General features: G+C 43.7%; 3 protein-coding genes and 1 long non-coding RNA gene across 6 annotated transcripts in view; 3 read left to right on the top strand and 1 right to left on the bottom strand.

Moving 5' to 3' along the window:
- Positions 1-1,200, top strand: part of dync2i1 (dynein 2 intermediate chain 1) — a gene marked incomplete at its 5' end in the record, with an annotated part of 5,598 nt that extends 4,398 nt beyond the window's left edge. The window contains 2 exon segments of the mRNA XM_065948674.1: positions 465-679; positions 758-1,200. Coding sequence (XP_065804746.1) covers positions 465-679; positions 758-929 — 387 coding nt within the window.
- Positions 1,201-5,175: 3,975 nt separating this feature from the next.
- Positions 5,176-16,567, top strand: wdr97 (WD repeat domain 97). 2 transcript variants are annotated; one of them, XM_065949039.1, is made up of 15 exons: positions 5,176-6,019; positions 6,655-7,375; positions 7,860-8,008; positions 8,302-8,538; positions 8,613-8,703; positions 10,278-10,410; positions 10,503-10,567; positions 10,649-10,736; positions 10,816-10,956; positions 13,400-13,540; positions 14,001-14,123; positions 14,228-14,419; positions 14,778-14,972; positions 15,064-15,185; positions 15,927-16,567. In XM_065949039.1, exons 2-15 carry the CDS (start codon positions 6,693-6,695, stop codon positions 16,117-16,119), a joined length of 2,553 nt encoding a protein of 850 aa, XP_065805111.1. In that variant the 5' UTR covers positions 5,176-6,019; positions 6,655-6,692; the 3' UTR covers positions 16,120-16,567. The 2 variants fall into 2 exon arrangements, with proteins under 2 accessions (XP_065805111.1, XP_065805110.1); XM_065949038.1 differs by lacking the exon at positions 5,176-6,019 and having other exon boundaries at positions 6,367-7,375.
- Positions 16,568-16,924: 357 nt separating this feature from the next.
- LOC136177224 (uncharacterized) lies at positions 16,925-17,951 on the top strand. Of its 2 annotated transcripts, none has more exons than XR_010664861.1 (3): positions 16,925-17,534; positions 17,617-17,678; positions 17,761-17,951. It is a non-coding gene; the product is annotated as an uncharacterized lncRNA (long non-coding RNA). The 2 variants fall into 2 exon arrangements; XR_010664860.1 differs by having other exon boundaries at positions 17,614-17,678.
- A 66-nt stretch (positions 17,952-18,017) lies between these two features.
- The window catches only part of si:ch73-174h16.4 (leucine-rich repeat-containing protein 14), a 3,560-nt gene continuing 1,577 nt past the window's right edge, over positions 18,018-20,000 (bottom strand). The window contains 2 exon segments of the mRNA XM_020625878.2: positions 18,018-19,083; positions 19,986-20,000. The exon segment at positions 19,986-20,000 is cut by the window's right edge and continues 353 nt beyond it. Of these exon segments, the coding sequence (XP_020481534.2) occupies positions 18,516-19,083; positions 19,986-20,000 (583 nt within the window). The 3' untranslated portion in view covers positions 18,018-18,515.

The raw sequence follows: 20,000 nt of genomic DNA, 5'->3' as shown, positions 1-20,000 counted from the left end.
CATGCTAATGCTAGTGATCTTTATTCTGCTGGTATCTTCACACTGCATGTAAATTTACCTGAAATGAGCGTGATCTAGAAACACAGTTAAGCAGTGAGTACAGTATGTTATTCTTCTTTTCTCTAGTCCCTCAATTAAACAACTTTTATACACGAGGGGAGGAGTCAGCCGGCCGTCCTGGCGATGTAAACAAAGTGAAGATAGGACTCTGAAAACTCTGAAAACATCACAGACAGTGGGACTCGGGTGTTACACCCATTGTAGACAGTCATGACTCACAGAGTTATTTTCAGAGGAGATACTTGATTTCTACATTTAAGGGTTAAAAATCACAAATAAAGACTTTAAATAAAGAACATTTAAGAGATGTGGCCTGCAAGTGATTCATGATATGCACACAATAGATTGAACTGCTGTAAACATGAACTAAAGCTCTGATGATACTCTGAATGGTTTTCCTCCAGGTGGGTTGCAGTGATGGCAGCATCAGGCTGCATGCAGTGAGTCATGAGCAGCCTGTGGCCCAGTGGACAGCAGGTGAAGCTGTGGTGTCGCTGCACTGGACCAAAACCAGACCAGCAGTCTTCTGTGCCCTGGACGGCGCCTCTAAGCTGCACATCTGGGACCTGATGAGCAGCGACTCTGAGCCTGTGGTGACGGAGAGGATTCACAGTGACAGGTAACAGCAGACAGTCACTGCTGGAGCCTCTCTTCTGTCCCGCTGCTGTTCGCTGTAAACGTTGTGTTCTCTCCTCAGGGTGACGGCCGTGGCCACGTTTGGAGACTCGGGACAACACAACACATACTCAGGAATCGGGCTGGCACACGAGTCAGGGAAAATAGAAATGCTGTATTTCTCCAGAAAGTTTACTGTTCCTGTGATGGCAGAAGAGGAGAAGTTAGAAAGTGTGATGGGCGACGCCTTCTGAAACTCTGCTGATGTGACTTCTTCTTCTGGACGGATGAACTTCAGACGAGCACAAAGATCACACATCGTAAAGTGAAGACACCTTTAAACCTGAGTGAACATGTTTGCATTGACAGCTCAGAGAGGACACCAAAGATTCCCCACAGACAACCAGCTAACTTCATGTGTTTCATACAGAAAGTAAAAACATGTAAATATTTCTACTGTTTGTCAAAGATTTGTACCTGATCAACACGTATAGTTTTATATAAAAATAAACTGGTTATACCTCAGCCCTGATCGTGTTTTTAAAAAGGAAAGTTATTTAGTTAATTTCCAAAATACACAAAGGAACGACGGAGGATTAAGTTAAAAAAAATAATAATTTCGAGATTAAAGTCGTAAATTTACGAGTTTAATCTTGAAATAAAAAATAAAATAAAAATGTAACATGGCTCTAATCCTCCGTCGTACAAAGGTAGTGTGACGTTGTTCAGTGTGTTTTTTAACTACAGCACTTCTTAAAAGTTTTTAAAATTATTTTATTTTATAAATATTATTTTGCTGCGTTTTTTTATTATTATTATTAATTTTTTTTTAACCGTCTTTATTAACAAATTTAACATATACAAAAAATCTTTATACAAACTCTTAAAGAGGATGAACATACAACAGCAACAAACACAGAAAACACAGGAACAAGTTAATTTAAACATAAATTAAGACTAGAGGGGATTATATATAAAAATAAAGAATAAAAATCAAACTTTTCCAAAAGTAAATATCAGGCAGACAACAAACTGGAGCAAAGACAAAAAGAATCAACAAGGGCCAGAAATCAAAACAACAAGAACTGAATTATTTCGCTACCGAGCGACTCGTAACCATAGCAACACGGGGAAGTTGCCGAGCGACTCGTAACCATAGCAACACGGGGAAGTTACCGAGCGACTCGTAACCATAGCAACACGGGGAAGTTACCGAGCGACTCGTAACCATAGCAACACGGGGCCGCACTCGCGGACACTGCGGCTCTGAACAAACTTTACTTGAACTTTTGGTGGGGCTGATTTTAAAAGTTTATGAAATGAAAGAGTCGCAGATTAAAAGTCACGGGACTTACATCCGGGGTCTGAAGCACCTGACGCTGGGAGGTTGACACCTGGTGATTTAAAATCTGTAACTTCTTCAGGTGGATTCTGAAGGTAAGCTCTCAGCTGAAGAGGTGAGTGTATCTTTTTATTCGGTGTTCGTGTCTGTGGTTCAATAAGTGTTTCAGACCAACAAACTTTTAATATCAAATTAAAACAGGAAACTGTTAGTTAGCTCATGCTCAAGTACAGGTTTTTATTTTAGAGAGAAAAGGAGCCACAGGTCGGACTTGAACCCGCACCGTCTGCCAGAGTGACCACAGCTTCTGCAAATGGGGCACGCACACCAACCACTAGGCCACCGTGCCCCTTTTGTATTCAAGTATAGTCCCTGAGTAAGCACCTTTAGTCTTTGTGGAGCTCCAAACAGAGCAGACAGTCGAGCATCTGTTCCCAAAGTGGGGACGGGGACCCCCCCAGGGACAGGGACCCCCCCAGGGACAGGGACCCCCCCAGGGACAGGGACCCCCCGCAGGGACAGGGACCCCCCCAGGGACAGGGACCCCCCCAGGGACAGGGACCCCCCCAGGGACAGGGACCCCCCCAGGGACAGACTTTGGACTTTTTCCAAAATTTAGGCCCACAGCTGATACATGATTTCGTGTTTAAATAACCACTTGCCATCATTTCAAGATACAATCCCACAAGCCTGCTAGACTGAAGATATTCACAGATGATAACATTTAACAATCAGTGATCATTTCTTGATTTATAACAAAACAAAAGTATTTCAGAACACTCTCAAAGAAGGCTAACCTAAATGAACTTGAACTTGGAGGATAGAAACTTTGTTTATAGGTTGTTAATGAAAATGTACTTAAAGAAAAGTTTACTCATCACTGGTTTCTGCAACTCTATCCATAAAGAGCTCAGTGTCAAGGGACATTAGGATGTTCTTTTCTGTGGCCATATTCAGCCTGAACAAATGATTAAAAATATATATAAAAGGCTTTAAAAAGTTAAGCTTACAAAAGCTTAAAGTTGTATATAATGACTCCCTGAGAATACTGTTTAAAAAACCTCCATGGACAAGTGTGAGTGAGTTATTTTGTGATGAAGGAGTAAACAATTTTCAGGCTCTTATGAGAAACTTAATGTACAAATGTATCTGTAGATTGAAGGATTCTCAGAATTCCATCATTATGCTGTTGACTAATCCCAGTCATAGTTCTGTGTGATACCAGTCATAGTTCGATACCAGTCATAGTTCTGTGTGATACCAGTCATAGTTCTGTGTGATACCAGTCATAGTTCGATACCAGTCATAGTTCTGTGTGATACCAGTCATAGTTCTGTTCGATACCAGTCATAGTTCGATACCAGTCATAGTTCTGTGTGATACCAGTCATAGTTCTGTTCGATACCAGTCATAGTTCGATACCAGTCATAGTTCTGTGTGATACCAGTCATAGTTCTGTGTGATACCAGTCATAGTTCTGTTCGATACCAGTCATAGTTCTGTGTGATACCAGTCATAGTTCTGTGTGATACCAGTCATAGTTCTGTTCGATACCAGTCATAGTTCGATACCAGTCATATTTCTGTGTGATACCAGTCATAGTTCGATACCAGTCAGAGTTCTGTGTGATACCAGTCATAGTTCTGTGTGATACCAGTCATAGTTCTGTGTGATACCAGTCATAGTTCGATACCAGTCATAGTTCTGTGCGATACCAGTCATAGTTCGATACCAGTCATAGTTCTGTGTGATACCAGTCATAGTTCGATACCAGTCATAGTTCTGTGTGATACCAGTCATAGTTCTGTGTGATACCAGTCATAGTTCTGTGCGATACCAGTCATAGTTCGATACCAGTCATAGTTCTGTGCGATACCAGTCATAGTTCTGTGCGATACCAGTCATAGTTCGATACCAGTCATAGTTCTGTGTGATACCAGTCAGAGTTCTGTGTGATACCAGTCATAGTTCTGTGTGATACCAGTCATAGTTCTGTGTGATACCAGTCATAGTTCTGTGTGATACCAGTCCTCCTTGTGGTGACACTGGTACAGTTGTCTTTTATAATGTTGGTGATGTTTTGTCTGTATGTGTTTTTATTTTGCTTGTTTTTTATATGTTTTCTGATGGACTCCTGAGTCTAAGATGATGATAATGATGATGATGATGATGATGATATATGTGTTGTTAGGCGATATACATAGCCAGTGGATTGTATAACATCAGATGTTTAAGAATTACCCTTAAATAACCTATTCAATACTTTGTTAATATCATAAGCTACCCTTTAATAAATGAAACTGTCCAAGCTGTGCCGAGGCTAGACTCTGTCATTTTTGAAAAAAGAGGACAAAACACAGTTGACACATATTGACTAAAAGCATGATAAACACTTCCTGGATAGTTAATACAAAGGTCTTATGGTAAGAGGAGTGTGTGTAGATCTATTCTGTTGGGATTTTATCCTGTGGGGGGGTACCAGCTTTTTCTTGACAAAGTGGGCGGGGCCTTAATGCCTCTGGAAAGAAATAGTTCCTCAGTGTGTTTGTGTTTGTTTTGATGGTCCTGTATCTGCTTCCAGAGGGTGGGAGGAGAGACAGTGTCTTAAAGCCAAATATAAAAAAAGAAGAAAGTGGTGACGATGGTGATACCCGGTACAACAGTAGTACTCCCCAGTCCTGATCGGGGGCTACAACCTCAAGAACATGGAACATCAGATGGGAGGATACTCGGAGAGCAGACGTCCTTCAAAGAAAAGGTGAAGCCAGCTAACCAAACTCCATGTGATCTGCAGAGTCCCTCTGCACCTTTAAGAAAAAGCTAAAGACCCAGCTCTTTATGAATACCTACTAACTTAATGATGATGGTCTCCATATTATTGATGATGATGATGGTAATGACGATGGTTTTTGTTTGATAACGACTTATAAGATGGTTTCTATACTGATTAGAGCTCTCAAGAACTGCCCTCAATGTTGTGCTTTGCCTCTGGTCACTTCCTGTCAGCACCTGTGTGTCCAATCAGACTCAAAGCTGATCGTTTGCTCTTACTCACATTGTTCCCTTTTTTCTAGATCCTTGCTTGTGTTGTTCTTACTCTCTGATGTACGTCGCTTTGGATAAAAGAGTCTGATAAGTGAATTGTAGAATTGTAGCTACGGGACAGGTAGAGTGAGTCTGCATGGCGTTCACCTTCTGTCTGTGTTTTCAGATCTCGTTCTCTCTTTTCTTCCTTCAGGTGAAAAAGAGAGACCACGATGTGTTCACTCACACTCTCCACCCCACGCAGCACTTCTCCTGTGACAGTCCTGTGCGTTTCATGATGTTCTCTGAAGCCGCCGCGGCGTTCATCGGCCTCCACACCAACGGCTCCGTTTGCTTTTACACACCAGACGGCCATAAGCAGACGGCGTCGGCTCGGCTCGCCTTCACCGGCCTCGTCCAAACAAACATCTCACAGCGGCTCGTCGGCTGGGGTCCAGGGCCCGTCTTCACACTCTTGGACGACGAGTTACGCCCCCTGGAGGCCGCTCGGGACGCCCTGGACATACGTGTGTGTGAGGCCGCGGAGCACTCTGCAGAGCTGGTGACGGCGGGCGCCGGGAATGTGTGTGTGTGGTCAGTGACGCTCATGAAGTGCAGGTTGAAGATGGAGGAAGGGCTGCGGCGCCGGACGTTCACTCACATGGCGTTGGCTCCTCCACGGTTTGAGAAGCCTCACAGGGCCTTCGTTGTGTGTGGACATGTGGTGACGGTGGTCGACCTCGATGGCGGGACGGTTTTGGAGCACAAGATGGATCTCTGCTCGGGGTGCGTGCTGTTCTTTTGAATCTTTTTAGACAATGTGGAAATGGCGGCATATGAGTTGAACCTCTTTCTGTTTCAGAGATATCACTGCTGTGGCGTTCTGCGCTCAGCTTGACTGTCTGATCACGGCGTCCCAAGAGCGCTCCATTCAGGTCTGGGGTCCTGATTGGGAAGGCCGCGTGGCTTTTGAAGGAGGTAACGGTTTAGTGTTCATTCACTTTCTTTATGCTCCTTTAACCCTCAGACATCAGTTTCATTTACTAACCTCTGAAATCACAAAGGACAAAAAACTGATCTAAAAATAGAACAGATTGATATTTCTTTCTACTTTTTTCTGCATAAATCTCTTAAACAACTTCAGCCCTGCTCAAAACTATCAAACATTGAATAATTATCAGGAATTTAACCCTTTAAATGCCAGTTTGATTGCATGATTCTGGCATTTAAAGGGTTAAATTCCTGATAATTATTCAATGTTTGATAGTTTTGAGCAGGGCTGAAGTTGTTTAAGAGATTTATGCAGAAAAAAGTAGAAAGAAATATCAGTCTGTTCTATTTTTAGATCAGTTTTTTGGAAGTGGACATGTTTGTCCTGAGTGACTTCAGAGGGGAGTAAACATGTTTCAGTGTTCTATTGATCTATTAAAAAAAATAAAATGTGCATTCCAAAATGTGTCAAGAGAGACTTTCTTACAAAAAATGTGTTCCATATGCACTAACAGACAAAATGATGCACAGATGAAGAGGAGACATTTGACCAAATGGACAAAAAAGTCCATAATGAGTCATGAGGGTTAAGATGAGGTCACTAAATGTTTTTTTCTGTCCAGGTGTTGTGACCTCTCTGTTCTTCTGCCCGTCTCTGAACATGCTGCTGTCGGCTGCAAACGATTGTTCCATCCGCTGCTGGAGCGTGGAAGACGGTGACGCGGTTCAGTGCGTCCACACAGAGCGGGACAACCCTCCGATGAGCATCGGTGGCACGAGGAAGGGAGACGCTTTCTTCTCCTTCTCTCGCCGCGGGGTCGACTTCTGGTCCATCAGAAACTTGTACACACTCCACTGCGCACTGGAACGACGCCAAAAAGCTCCTCTGAGACAAATCCTAGTCACCTCCTTTCCTGCTCCCTTCCCCACCAGAGTTCTGTGTGTGAGCGGCGACGGGGACATCTCACTGGTTGCCGCGGAAACCGGAGCGTTGTTGACTTCTTTCAGGGTGGAGCAGAGGGTTTCGTGTGCAGACTACTGCCTGCAGAAAGAGATCCTGTTAGCGCTGACCGATACAGGGACGCTGCTACAAGCTAACACGCTGACCAATCCGGTCACTTTGATGAATGAGTGGCGGGGGAGGGGACAGGGACCCTGGCAGCGCAAAGACCATGTGACTGAAGAGGACGCCCAAAATCTGCCTGTCCCCGGCGCGGCATGCTGCATGGTACTCTACTGCCATGTGAGAGAAACACAGAACGCTCTGGAGGAGTGGAGGAGTCTGCAGGACGGCAGAGGAAGCAGCCAGAGGAAGAAGAAAGATCTCCACGATGACAAGAACATGTGAGAAGTTTCTTCTGTTTAATCAAATATCTCCTCTGAAAATAACTCTGTGAGTCATGACTGTCTACAATGGGTGTAACACCCGAGTCCCACTGTCTGTGATGTTTTCAGAGTTTTCAGAGTCCTATCTTCACTTTGTTTACATCGCCAGGACGGCCGGCTGACTCCTCCCCTCGTGTATAAAAGTTGTTTAATTGAGGGACTAGAGAAAAGAAGAATAACATACTGTACTCACTGCTTAACTGTGTTTCTAGATCACGCTCATTTCAGGTAAATTTACATGCAGTGTGAAGATACCAGCAGAATAAAGATCGCTAGCATTAGCATGCTAACACAACAATGCAGCGCCAGTTGTTTTGGTTTCATGCTGGTGCTCAAGGGCGACATCTGCTGGATCAAAACATCACATATAAAGACTTTAAATCTGTTTTTTATGAATCTCTTCTTCTCTTGATTCTTCATCGTTCTCTTCCTCACTCTGCAGCTTTCTGATCGTCCTCGGACACGCCGGAGGCTGCGTGAGCGTTCTGAGGTTCAGTGACGGGAAGGTCATGTGCAGGACGCCGGCGCACAACGGCCAGAGAGTCACCGCAACGCACGTGTACCCCGAGCACAGCTACCTCCTGACAACAGGTCTGCATTCAAACCCAGAGACCAGGTCCGGTTCTGATGTGTAGTCTGTGATCCAGTTCCGATGTGTAGTCTGTGATCCGGTTCTGATGTGTAGTCTGTGATCCGGTTCTGATGTGTAGTCTCTGATCCGGTTCTGATGTGTAGTCTGTGATCCGGTTCTGATGTGTAGTCTCTGATCCGGTTCTGATGTGTAGTCTGTGATCCAGTTCTGATGTGTAGTTCAGTATTTCACACGGCCCTCTTTGGTTCATTGGTCCGGTGTGATGATGTAACCCTGTGGCTCCTCCCCCCAGGTGAGGACTTGACCTTGGTGGTGTGGAAGGTTAACCCTTTCTTCGAGGAGTGTCTGAGCCTGCAGGTCAGTCTACACTGCGCTCTGCCTCAGGTCCACCTGGCGGCTCTTGTGCCCCGCCTGGTCCTGACCCACCACGATCCCAGCAGTGGCACCTACAAGCTGGTCCACTTAAACCTCCTCCAGCAGAGTCCGGCTGAAGCCCCGCCCCCAGAGGGACACTCAGACCACATCACAGGTCGGTTAAAGTCCTGTGTGTGAATCTGTTGATTTGTTTGTGAATGACTCGCTGCAGTTGTGTTTTTCTCTCAGGTGTGTGTGTGTGTCCTGATCTGGATGTGTGTGTGTCCTGCAGTCTGGACCGGACTGTGTGTGTCTGGAGTGAGCAGAATAAACTTCTCAGGTGAGAGCTCCGAACCTCCAGCTGTTTGTCCTGATGTGCAACATGGAGAGCTTTATATGTGTGTGTGTGTGTGTGTGTGTGTGTGTGTGTGTGTGTGTGTGTCTGTGTGTGTGTGTCTCTGTCTCTGTGTGTGTGTGTGTGTGTGTGTGTGTGTGTGTCTGTGTGTGTGTGTCTCTGTCTCTGTGTGTGTGTGTGTGTGTGTGTGTGTGTGTGTGTGTGTGTGTGTGTGTGTGTGTGTGTGTCTGTGTGTGTGTGTGTGTGAGTGTGTGTGTATGTCTGTGTGTGACTCTGTGTGTGTATGTGTGTGTATGTGTGTGTCTCTGTGTGTGTGTGTGTGTGTGTGTGTGTGTGTGTGACTCTGTGTGTGTGTGTGTGTGTGTATGTGTGTGTGTCTCTGTGTGTGTGTGTGTGTGTATATCTGTGTGTGTGTGTGTGTGTATCTGTGTGTCTGTGTGTGTGTGTGTGTGTGTGTGTGTGTGTGTGTGTGTGTGTGTGTCTGTGTGTGTGTGTGTGTCTGTGTGTGTATGTGTGTGTATGTGTGTGTCTCTGTGTGTGTGTGTGTGTGTGTGTGTGTGTGACTCTGTGTGTGTGTGTGTGTGTGTGTATGTGTGTGTGTCTCTGTGTGTGTGTGTGTGTGTATATCTGTGTGTGTGTGTGTGTGTATCTGTGTGTGTGTATATCTGTGTGTGTGTGTGTGTGTGTGTGTGTGTGTGTGTGTGTGTGTGTGTGTGTGTGTGTCTGTGTGTGTGTGTGTGTGAGTGTGTGTGTGTGTCTGTGTGTGTGTGTGTGTATCTGTGTGTGTGTATATCTGTGTGTGTGTGTGTGTGTGTGTGTGTGTGTGTGTGTGTGTCTGTGTGTGTGTGTGTGTGTGTGTGTGTGTGTCTGTGTGTGTGTATCTGTGTGTGTGTATATCTGTGTGTGTGTGTGTGTGTGTGTGTGTGTGTGTGTGTGTGTGTGTGTGTGTGTGTCTGTGTGTGTGTGTGTGTGAGTGTGTGTGTGTGTCTGTGTGTGTGTCTGTGTGTGTGTGTGTGTATCTGTGTGTGTGTATATCTGTGTGTGTGTGTGTGTGTGTGTGTGTGTGTGTGTGTGTGTGTGTGTGTGTGTGTCTGTGTGTGTGTGTGTGTGTGTGTGTGTGTGTGTCTGTGTGTGTGTGTATCTGTGTGTGTGTATATCTGTGTGTGTGTGTGTGTGTGTGTGTGTGTCTGTGTGTGTGTGTATCTGTGTGTGTGTATATCTGTGTGTGTGTGTGTGTGTGTGTGTGTGTGTGTGTGTGTGTGTGTGTGTGTGTGTGTGTGTCTGTGTGTGTGTGTGTGTGAGTGTGTGTGTGTGTCTGTGTGTGTGTGTGTATCTGTGTGTGTGTATATCTGTGTGTGTGTGTGTGTGTGTGTGTGTGTGTGTGTGTGTGTGTCTGTGTGTGTGTGTGTGTGTGTGTGTCTGTGTGTGTGTGTGTCTGTGTGTGTGTGTGTATCTGTGTGTGTGTATATCTGTGTGTGTGTGTGTGTGTGTGTGTGTGTGTGTGTGTCTGTCTGTGTGTGTGTGTGAGTGTGTGTGTGTGACTCTGTGTGTGTGTGTAGTACTCTGCAGATGAATGCAGAGCCTCAGAGTTTGGCTTCCAGTGGTTTTGGAGGTGAACTCTTTCTGGGCATCAGAGGAGATTTGTACAGGATGGATTGTTCAAAGTTCCTGCCGCACATCTACCAACAAATGGTTTTTAATCACCTCTTGATGATGTCATCATTCAGACATTTTATCAAGACAAGCTGTCAAATATATCACACATGTTTCCTCTCTTCATACAGCTTCTTCACACTTTCTGTGCCGAGCGAGTTTCAGACTTTCCTGTCATCCAGAATCAAGAAAGAAAGTAAGATTTTATTCATGTCATATATTAAGAATCACCAAAATCAACGAGCCAATAAGAAAGGAGCTGTGTTGTTGACAACAGGATCCCAAGTGTAGACGGAGAGGAAGGTGAGGAATTGAAAACAATCGGGAGAAATGTCTCTCTGAGCCGAGACGTGTGGAGACAGAGGGTGAGTAGGACATGTTACCTGGTGTCAGTGAGTCAGAAACTTTAAACCCTGAGATGATCTCCTCTGTGTTGTTCTGCAGGAGTCAGACATGGACCTGTCTGCTCTCATTGAAGGCTCGGTCAGATGCAGGAAAGAGAAACCTCGGAGCACAAAGGAAACCAAGAGGGAGGCTTTTGATCACTACATGAAGATTTTATATGGGCTGCCCCTACATCTAAAGGTTCATCTCTCTTCTCCTCTTACCTTTAATGCATCATCATGTTATCATCATGTTATCATCATGTTATCATCATCATGTTATCATCATGTTATCATCATCATGTTATCATCATGTTATCATCATGTTATCATCATCATGTTATCATCATGTTATCATCATGTTATCATCATGTTATCATCATGTTATCATCATCATGTTATCATCATGTTATCATCATGTTATCATCATGTTATCATCATCATGTTATCATCATGTTATCATCATGTTATCATCATGTTATCATCATCATGTTATCATGTTATCATCATCATGTTATCATCATGTTATCATCATCATGTTATCATCATGTTATCATCATCATGTTATCATCATGTTATCATCATCATGTTATCATGTTATCATCATGTTATCATCATCATGTTATCATCATGTTATCCTCATGTTATCATCGTCATGTTATCATCGTCATGTTATCATCGTCATGTTATCATCATCATGTTATCATCATCATGTTATCATCATGTTATCATCATCATGTTATCATGTTATCATCATGTTATCATCATGTTATCATGATGTTATCATCATGATGTTATCATGTTATCATCATGTTATCATCATGATGTTATCATGTTATCATGATGTTATCATGTTATCATCATGTTATCATCATGATGTTATCATGTTATCATCATGTTATCATCATGATGTTATCATGTTATCATCATGTTATCATCATGATGTTATCATCATGTTATCATCATGATGTTATCATGTTATCATCATGTTATCATCATGATGTTATCATGTTATCATCATGTTATCATCATGATGTTGTCATCATGTTATCATCATGTTATCATGTTATCATCATGTTATCATGTTATCATCATGTTATCATCATGTTATCATCATCATGTTGTCATCATGTTATCATCATGTTATCATCATCATGTTATCATCATGTTATCATCATGTTATCATGTTATCATCATCATGTTATCATCATGTTATCATCATGTTATCATCATGTTATCATCATCATGTTATCATCATGTTATCATCATGTTATCATCATCATGTTATCATCATGTTATCATCATCATGTTATCATGTTATCATCATCATGTTATCATGTTATCATCATTTTATCATCATGTTATCATCATGATGTTGTCATCATGTTATCATCATGTTATCATCATGTTATCATCATCACGTTATCATCATCATGTTATCATCATGTTATCATCATCATGTTATCATGTTATCATCATCATGTTATCATCATCATGTTATCATGTTATCATCATGTTATCATCATCATGTTATCATCATGTTATCATCATCATGTTTACATGTTATCATCATGTTATCATCATGATGTTATCATCATGTTATCATCATCATGTTATCATCATGTTATCATCATCATGTTATCATGTTATCATCATGTTATCATAATCATGTTATCATCATGTTATCATCATCATGTTATCATCATGTTATCATCATCATGTTATCATCATCATGTTATCATCATGTTATCATCATCATGTTATCATGTTATCATCATCATGTTATCATCATGATGTTATCATGATGTTATCATCATCATGTTATCATGTTATCATGATGTTATCATCATCATGTTATCATGTTATCATCATGTTATCATCATCATGTTATCATGTTATCATCATGTTATCATCATCATGTTATCATCATGTTATCATCATCATGTTATCATCATCATGTTATGTTATCATCATGATGTTATCATCATGTTATCATCATCATGTTATCATGTTATCATCATGTTATCATCATGTTATCATCATGTTATCATCATGTTATGCTCTGAGATGGGCTGAAGCTGCTCTTTTCCACAGATGCTTAAAGTCTTTCTATGTGATTTTTCACACTTAAATGTAGAAATCAAGTATCTCCTCTGAAAATACCTCTGTGAGTCATGACTGTCTACAATGGGTGTAACACCCGAGTCCCACTGTCTGTGATGTTTTCAGAGTTTTCAGAGTCCTATCTGCACTTTGTTTACATCGCCAGGACGGCCGGCTGACTCCTCCCCTCGTGTATAAAAGTTGTTTAATTGAGGGACTAGAGAAAAGAAGAATAACATACTGTACTCACTGCTTAACTGTGTTTCTAGATCACGCTCATTTCAGGTAAATTTACATGCAGTGTGAAGATACCAGCAGAATAAAGATCGCTAGCATTAGCATGCTAACACAACAATGCAGCGCCAGTTGTTTTGGTTTCATGCTGGTGCTCAAGGGCGACATCTGCTGGATCAAAAAATCACATATAAAGACTTTAAGCTTGTGTCCTAGTAGTTGTTTTGTTTTGCTCTCAGGAATCACCACATGCCTTACATGTGTGCTCAATTAGCAGAGAGCAGTCATAGAAGAGTCTCTGCTTTCAGATCGATTTGGGAGACACCTTTGACCCCATGAAACGGCCGTTCAATCCAGAATACCGCGACTACAAGCCCCATAATCCTCCTGCGGTGAAGAAGGCAAAGTGCGCTGACTCTAAAGGAGACGTCCCTGTGACTGTGGAGATGGTAAGAAGAACTTCTTTATCTCAATGTTAATTAATGAAAAGACTGTGTAGTTCAATCAAAGATGGACAGATACTTTATTGATCCCGAGGGAAATTCAAAGCATCCAGTAGCAGGTTACAAAGACATGACATGAAACATTTGTTACAAATTAACCACAAAACCGACGCCCCCCCCCGCCCCCCCCCCCCCCATACATATATATTAACCTGAAAAAAGATTTAAAGAATCCCCCTAGATGAATCAAACTTAAACTGTGCAATTTAAAATAGACTTATACAAGAAATGTACATAAGCCGTGCAGGGATAAAAATATATGTTACATTTAAACAAGAACCTATAAACAGTTGAGGAAAAAAATCTGTAATTAGACCTGAATATAAAAACTAAGAATAAAAAGGTGTTGACCTTCTGAAGTTGTGAAATCAAATCAAATGTTTGATCTTTTTTCTTCTATCTGCAGCAGAAAAAGGCTCCAGAAACAAAGTCTACACCGACGACCCCAATGAGTGTCCTGCAGCGGCCCGCTCCAAAAGTCAAACCCAAGAAAGTCGTTGACGTGGAGAAGCGGGAGGGGGCGAGAAATGTAGCGTTGTGTCATCATCACTCAGAAGACTAAAGAACTTATTAAACGGCAGCTCTTAAATGTGTGTTCATCTGTGTGTGTTTCATCTGTACTTATCCCTGTAGCCTCCACAGATCATCCCTCCGATAGCTCCACCCAAACCAAAAACTCCAACTCCACATCCTCGCAGGCAAAAACCCGTACCACCACCACCACCGCCCCCCCTCCCACCACGGGGCACCACCCCCGAGGTCCCGATGTTCCTCAAACAGTTTACAGAAGCAGACTGGTTTAAAGACCTCTTTCCAGATCAGAAGGTAGTCAGACACATCTGTCAAGCAGCATCCAATGAGATCCTGCACATTGTTGATGTGTGTGTGTGTGTGTGTGTGTGTGTGTGTGTGTGTGTGTGTGTGTGTGTGTGTGTGTGTGTGTGTGTGTGTGTGTGTGTGTGTGTGTGTGTGTGTGTGTGTGTGTGTGTGTGTGTGTGTGTGTGTGTGTGTGTGTGTGTGTGTGTGTGTGTGTGTGTGTGTGTGTGTGTGTGTGTGTGTGTGTGTGTGTGTGTGTGTGTGTGTGTGTGTGTGTGTGTGTGTGTGTGTGTGTGTGTGTGTGTGTGTGTGTGTGTGTGTGTGTGTGTGTGTGTGTGTGTGTGTGTGTGTGTGTGTGTGTGTGTAGTGTATCTCAAACATCCTGTCACCAGAGGACTTCTCCCTGCAGCTGCTGGTCGGTCTGACCTCCTGCAGCCCTCGGTCTAAGGTCCAGATCCTCGCTGCTCTGCGGGCGCTACACAGCCAGCGAGCTTTACCCAACGCACACACGCTCTCCCAACGCCTCGTCCATCTGCTGCCCACATTAATGAAACCTCACATGGTAGGCTTTCTTCTGGATCCAGATGCTCACTGTGCAAACTTATGCAGCAGATGAATATTTAATTTTTCTTTTTTTAAATCTTGTGTTTCAGTCGGACGTGGAGCGATCCTCTCTCGTTGAGTTGCTCTATCTTTTAATGCAGCTCAAGTGTGTCGACAACGACCTCGGGAGAGAGCTTCTCACTCTTCTGGCTTTTAAGAAATCAGGCCTCCGGTGAGTCAGTCAGCCAAAACTCCTCACCGCAAAAACTCTGCATCTTCACCGCACTCTGCAGAGAGAGAGACGGCTCAGCCCCGGAGTGTGCCGGCCATCTCTCTCGATGTTTACAATGTGAAAGGCTGACATGCTGAGCCTTCAGAGAAGCGTTCCAAGCCCCCCCCCCCCCCCCGGAAGTTTATTGTGATTTCTGCTCATTATATTTACTGTTTTTCCATTAGAAGTCCTCTGCACCTTTAAGAAAAAGCTAAAGACCCAGCTCTTTCATGAATACCTACTAACTTAATGATGATGGTCTCCATATTATTGATGATGATGATGGTAATGACGATGGTTTTTGTTTGATAACGACGACTTATAAGATGGTTTCTATACTGATTAGAGCTCTCAAGAACTGCCCTCAATGTTGTGCTTTGCCTCTGGTCACTTCCTGTCAGCACCTGTGTGTCCAATCAGACTCAAAGCTGATCGTTTGCTCTTACTCACATTGTTCCCTTTTTTCTAGATCCTTGCTTGTGTTGTTCTTACTCTCTGATGTACGTCGCTTTTGATGTAGTGAAGTGTAGTAGAAGTGGGTGGAGCCTAAAACAGAGGTGAAAGAGAGGGGGGAGTTTGAAGTGAAACTGCAGACTGATGTCGCTCTTCACCTGCTGGCTGTTTGATTGTGTTTATCATGACGCCCACAGTGTTTTTGTATATTTGTTATACAAACGTATTAAAGTGTTATCACATCCACAGAGACACAGCGCTCGGCATGCTGACTGCAGCCGGCGTCCATGAGGCTGAGGAGTGGCTGTGGCCAGAGCTGGAGAGCTGGGATTCAGAGCTGTGGGACCCGTCTAACATCTGGAAGCACCTTCACCACAGAGCAGATTGTTGGCTGGAGTTGTGGATCTCCAAATACAAGGTGACAAAGACAAGTGTGACATGAGTAAAGTAGTGAGACATCTTTAACCTGAAGAGTTTCTGACTACATGTGAGAAAAGTGTTTGAATGGTTAAACCTCCTTACACAACAGATATCACTGGAACAACAATCAGACACACTCAAAAACCAACTCACTGAATTCAACAAAATATACTCCACAATTCTCACCACCATTTAGATGCCACAGCAGAACCAGGCAGGTAAACGAGGAGGAGAGTGGAATGTGTATAACCTCTCCCACCAGTTTTATTTGACATCATTGTGTTTATGGTATACTGAGGTATACTGTCCTCCATGTTTTTCTTTGTCCTGTTTGCTCATTTACTTATTTTGTCCCTCTTTCTAATTCATTCATTTTATTTACTGACCCGTATCGTACCACAGTTCCCCTCTTGTTTGTATCTCTTTGTTTATTGTGTGAGTGTGTGTACATTCTTGAACAGCACTGCCCTAGAGGAGGTAGAAGCTTTCACCTACCGAGGCAGTGTTGTGGACACCACTGGAGGGACAGAGGCCGACATTAGAAGCAGAATTAACAAGGCTAGAGTGGTGTTTCACATGCTCAGATAGATCTGGAGCTCAAAACACATCTCCACAAACACTAAGATACGCATCTTCAACTCCAACGTTAAACAAGTGATGCTGTATGGATCCAAAACATGGAGAACAACAAAACACACAACACACAGGCTGCAAACATTCATCAACACCTGCCTCAGAAGGATATTAAACATCTGGTGGAAAGACAAAGTCAACAATGTGGACCTGTGGAAAAGAACAAGCCAAGACCCCAAAGACTTACAAATCCGAAAGAGAAAGTGGAGTTGGATTGGCCACACCCTCAGAAAACCTGCCACAAACATGACCCGAGCAGTCCTGAAATGGAACCCCCAGGGGAAAAGGAAAAGAGGTCGCCCCAGGAACAGCTGGAGAACAAGTGTAGAGGCAGAAATGTCAGAGAGTGGACTCAACTGGGGAGAGCTTGAGCGAAAAGCCACAAACAGAGTGAAATGGAGGATATTTGTCAGCGGCCCTATGCACCCAAGAGGAGCAAAAGGCTTAAGAAGAAGTAAGAAGAAGTGTGTATGCACGTCTTGGTGAATAAAAGTAAAAAAGAAAGAAAAGTGTTTTTAAAGTGAGCGTCTCTCCGTCTGCTCGTCAGCGCTCCTCTGTGACTCACTCAGCTGAGAGCGGGTCATGGTGCTGTTGTCTGTGTTGTTACTGCAGGTGATTAACTGCTGTCTGCTTCTTTTTGCACCGGTCCAGGAACCACGTCGAGTATCAGGGGAAGAATCCGACCTTCAGCGTTGTTGATGTGCTCAACTATTTCTGCTGCGTGCAGAGAGACGAGTACAGGAAGACCCGATGTGTCGCTCCAGCTGCTCGCAAAAACACTCTGCTTCTGCCCCTGAATGAAAGGTTTGTAGAGGTCATGTAGAGGTCATGTACTGATTTCCTGCTGAAAGACAAACATCCTTTAAAGTTCTGATTTGTTCAGTAGTTCTCAGCCGATCCTTCGTCTGGGAGAGACTCACAGCATGAGCAGGACGTGGAGGCCGCCAGGCGAGATTCTCTTTTCACTTCACATTTTGTGTCTCGTTCATGTTTCTCACTTCATAATGTCCGATGTGTTTTTGTCCTCCAGGGATCATTCTGCCTCCGCTCAGAACTCGTCCTTTCCTCTCTCACTTCCCGAGTTTCATCTGTTTGCCTGTACCGCGGCTCACGCTCCGCCCCTTCCACGTCCAATCGGAGGACGACTGGGTGAAGGCCTCCAGCCGCCGCCGCTACTTCATCCAGCAGCAGTCGTACGTCGAGTACTACAGATGATAAATCTTTTGTCTCAAACACCGTAAAGATAAAGAGCTTTATTTTATACTTTGATAGGACTGAAACAACACGTTACTTTCTGAGGATTTATTCTGCGCCTGGCGGGATGTAAATGATTTCATGGCACACGGACGAGTTGGTACAAACACATTCAATTAACAGAAAAAACAATCAGGAATTTTTAAAGATATTCAAGAAGACAAATATGCATCAAAAAGATCTTTACAGAGAATTCATCCAGATATGTTTTTTTTTTTCAGTGAACAAAAACGTTAATATTTCTTTAGAAACAAATGTTCAAACGTTGAGCGAGCAGACGTTAAAAAGATCAAAGTGAGAGTTTGTTGTTGTTATTCAGTCATAAAGGTCACATGATGTACAGGAGGCTGGAGGTGGTTAGCTCTGACCCCTCACAGCGTGTGGACGGGATCCTGTTTATAAAAATCTGTGGCCTCACTTCACGGCTGTTTGTACTGAAGACTGTTGATCCGGTTTCATAAAAAGCAGAAAATCAATACAATTCAAATGTTGACATTTCTCTGGTGTGTGTCGGCGAGCGTCCCCTCCGCTCTAGTCCACCAGGTCTTTATCATAGTTGAGCAGGTCGCAGGTGAGGAAGAGGCCGGAGCGCCCGCTCTCCTTCAGCACCCGGTTCAGCTGGCTGTTGGTCATGTTGATCTCTGTGGCTCCGTCCAGCGGCCAGTCTAAGAGCTGAGCGCTGGAGGGCAGGTCGGGGAGTCCGGGCTGGTAGTCCTCCAGAGGGTTCGGGTACAGGAGGTGACGCAGGGAGGGCATTCTCACAGCCATCCTCACCAGGTCCAAGAGGCACGCCATGGAGAGCGGGTTCAGGGCCAGAGCTAAACTCTTGAGGGCGCAGCAGCCTCCCAGTGAGGGCAGCAGGAGAGCCAGCAGGCCGTCTGTCAGGCCACACCCACTTAGAGAAAGATGCTGAAGACTACAGGATGCCTGGGAGAGGAGGCGGCGGATGGAGGGCAGGGTGCTCTCCTCCAGACGGTTCTCACTGAGATCCAGCTGCTGCAGCGTGGACACATGATGGCTGCAGGACAGATAGGACAGATCAGCCGGGCTCAGACTCAAATATGGAAGTTCCAGTATCTCCAGAGGCTGGGGCAGCGAGCTGTAGAGAAAGAAGAAAAAGAACATCAAAATAATATCAAGTCAAACATTTACTAGAGAGGATTCTGTTGTTTCTAAAGGTCCAATCAGTGAGCTGTGTAGAGAGTGAGATGATAAAGGTATCTTACTCTCTGATCATTAAGGAAACATGCTATGTTGAAGTGCTGGCTTCTCTGACAACAATGCAGCAGCCAGTATGTCCTCCTTCTAACTTTAGATTCTGCGCAGTTATCAGGTCAACAGGTGTTGCAGCGATGGAAGCGGTCAAGAGAAGTGGTTCAGATAGAAGTGATTGTACCCGACCTAAAAAGCCTCTGCATGTTTCTAATAAGCTCCACGAGCAGAAACGTGCTCAAACTAGGATCAATATTGGAGATGCTTTTGAAAAAATGGAGAGAGGTTAGAACACAGAAAGGTTTACAGACCCATGCAGAGCTGGATAAACACTGAAGCTTCAGAGTCCACCACATGGTGACCTGAGGTGAGGCATCCACTATAGAGAGGAGGGGGGGGGGGGGCAGCTCTCTATGATGTTTAGAATTTAGACTGCAGTACCCATTTTAAACACTAGGGTCAGAGTTACATACTGCTCCTTTAAGAAAATAAAGTTGAAATAAATCCAAAATGTTTCTTCCTTCTGTGTCTTACTTTTCATCTAGTCACAGAGTCAGATCCTCATTATGCCGCCAATATAAAAGTCAGCTTGAGAAATATAGGTTGTGCACACTGAAGGTTTCTCATTCAGAGATGAGATGAGATGATTTGAGATGAGATGATTTGAGATGATTTGAGATGAGATGATATTTGAGATGATTTGATTTGAGATGATTTGAGAGAGATGATTTGAGGGTTGGTGCTAACTGAATTTATAAACTGGTATTCAAATAGAACAACAGGTCGTACCTGAGCAGAACGCGC

Source organism: Labrus bergylta, chromosome 20 (assembly GCF_963930695.1).
Source record: "Labrus bergylta chromosome 20, fLabBer1.1, whole genome shotgun sequence".
Lineage (NCBI taxonomy): Eukaryota > Metazoa > Chordata > Actinopteri > Labriformes > Labridae > Labrus > Labrus bergylta.
Note: the sequence above shows the minus strand (reverse complement) of the source record. Positions and strands in the feature narration are given on the sequence as shown.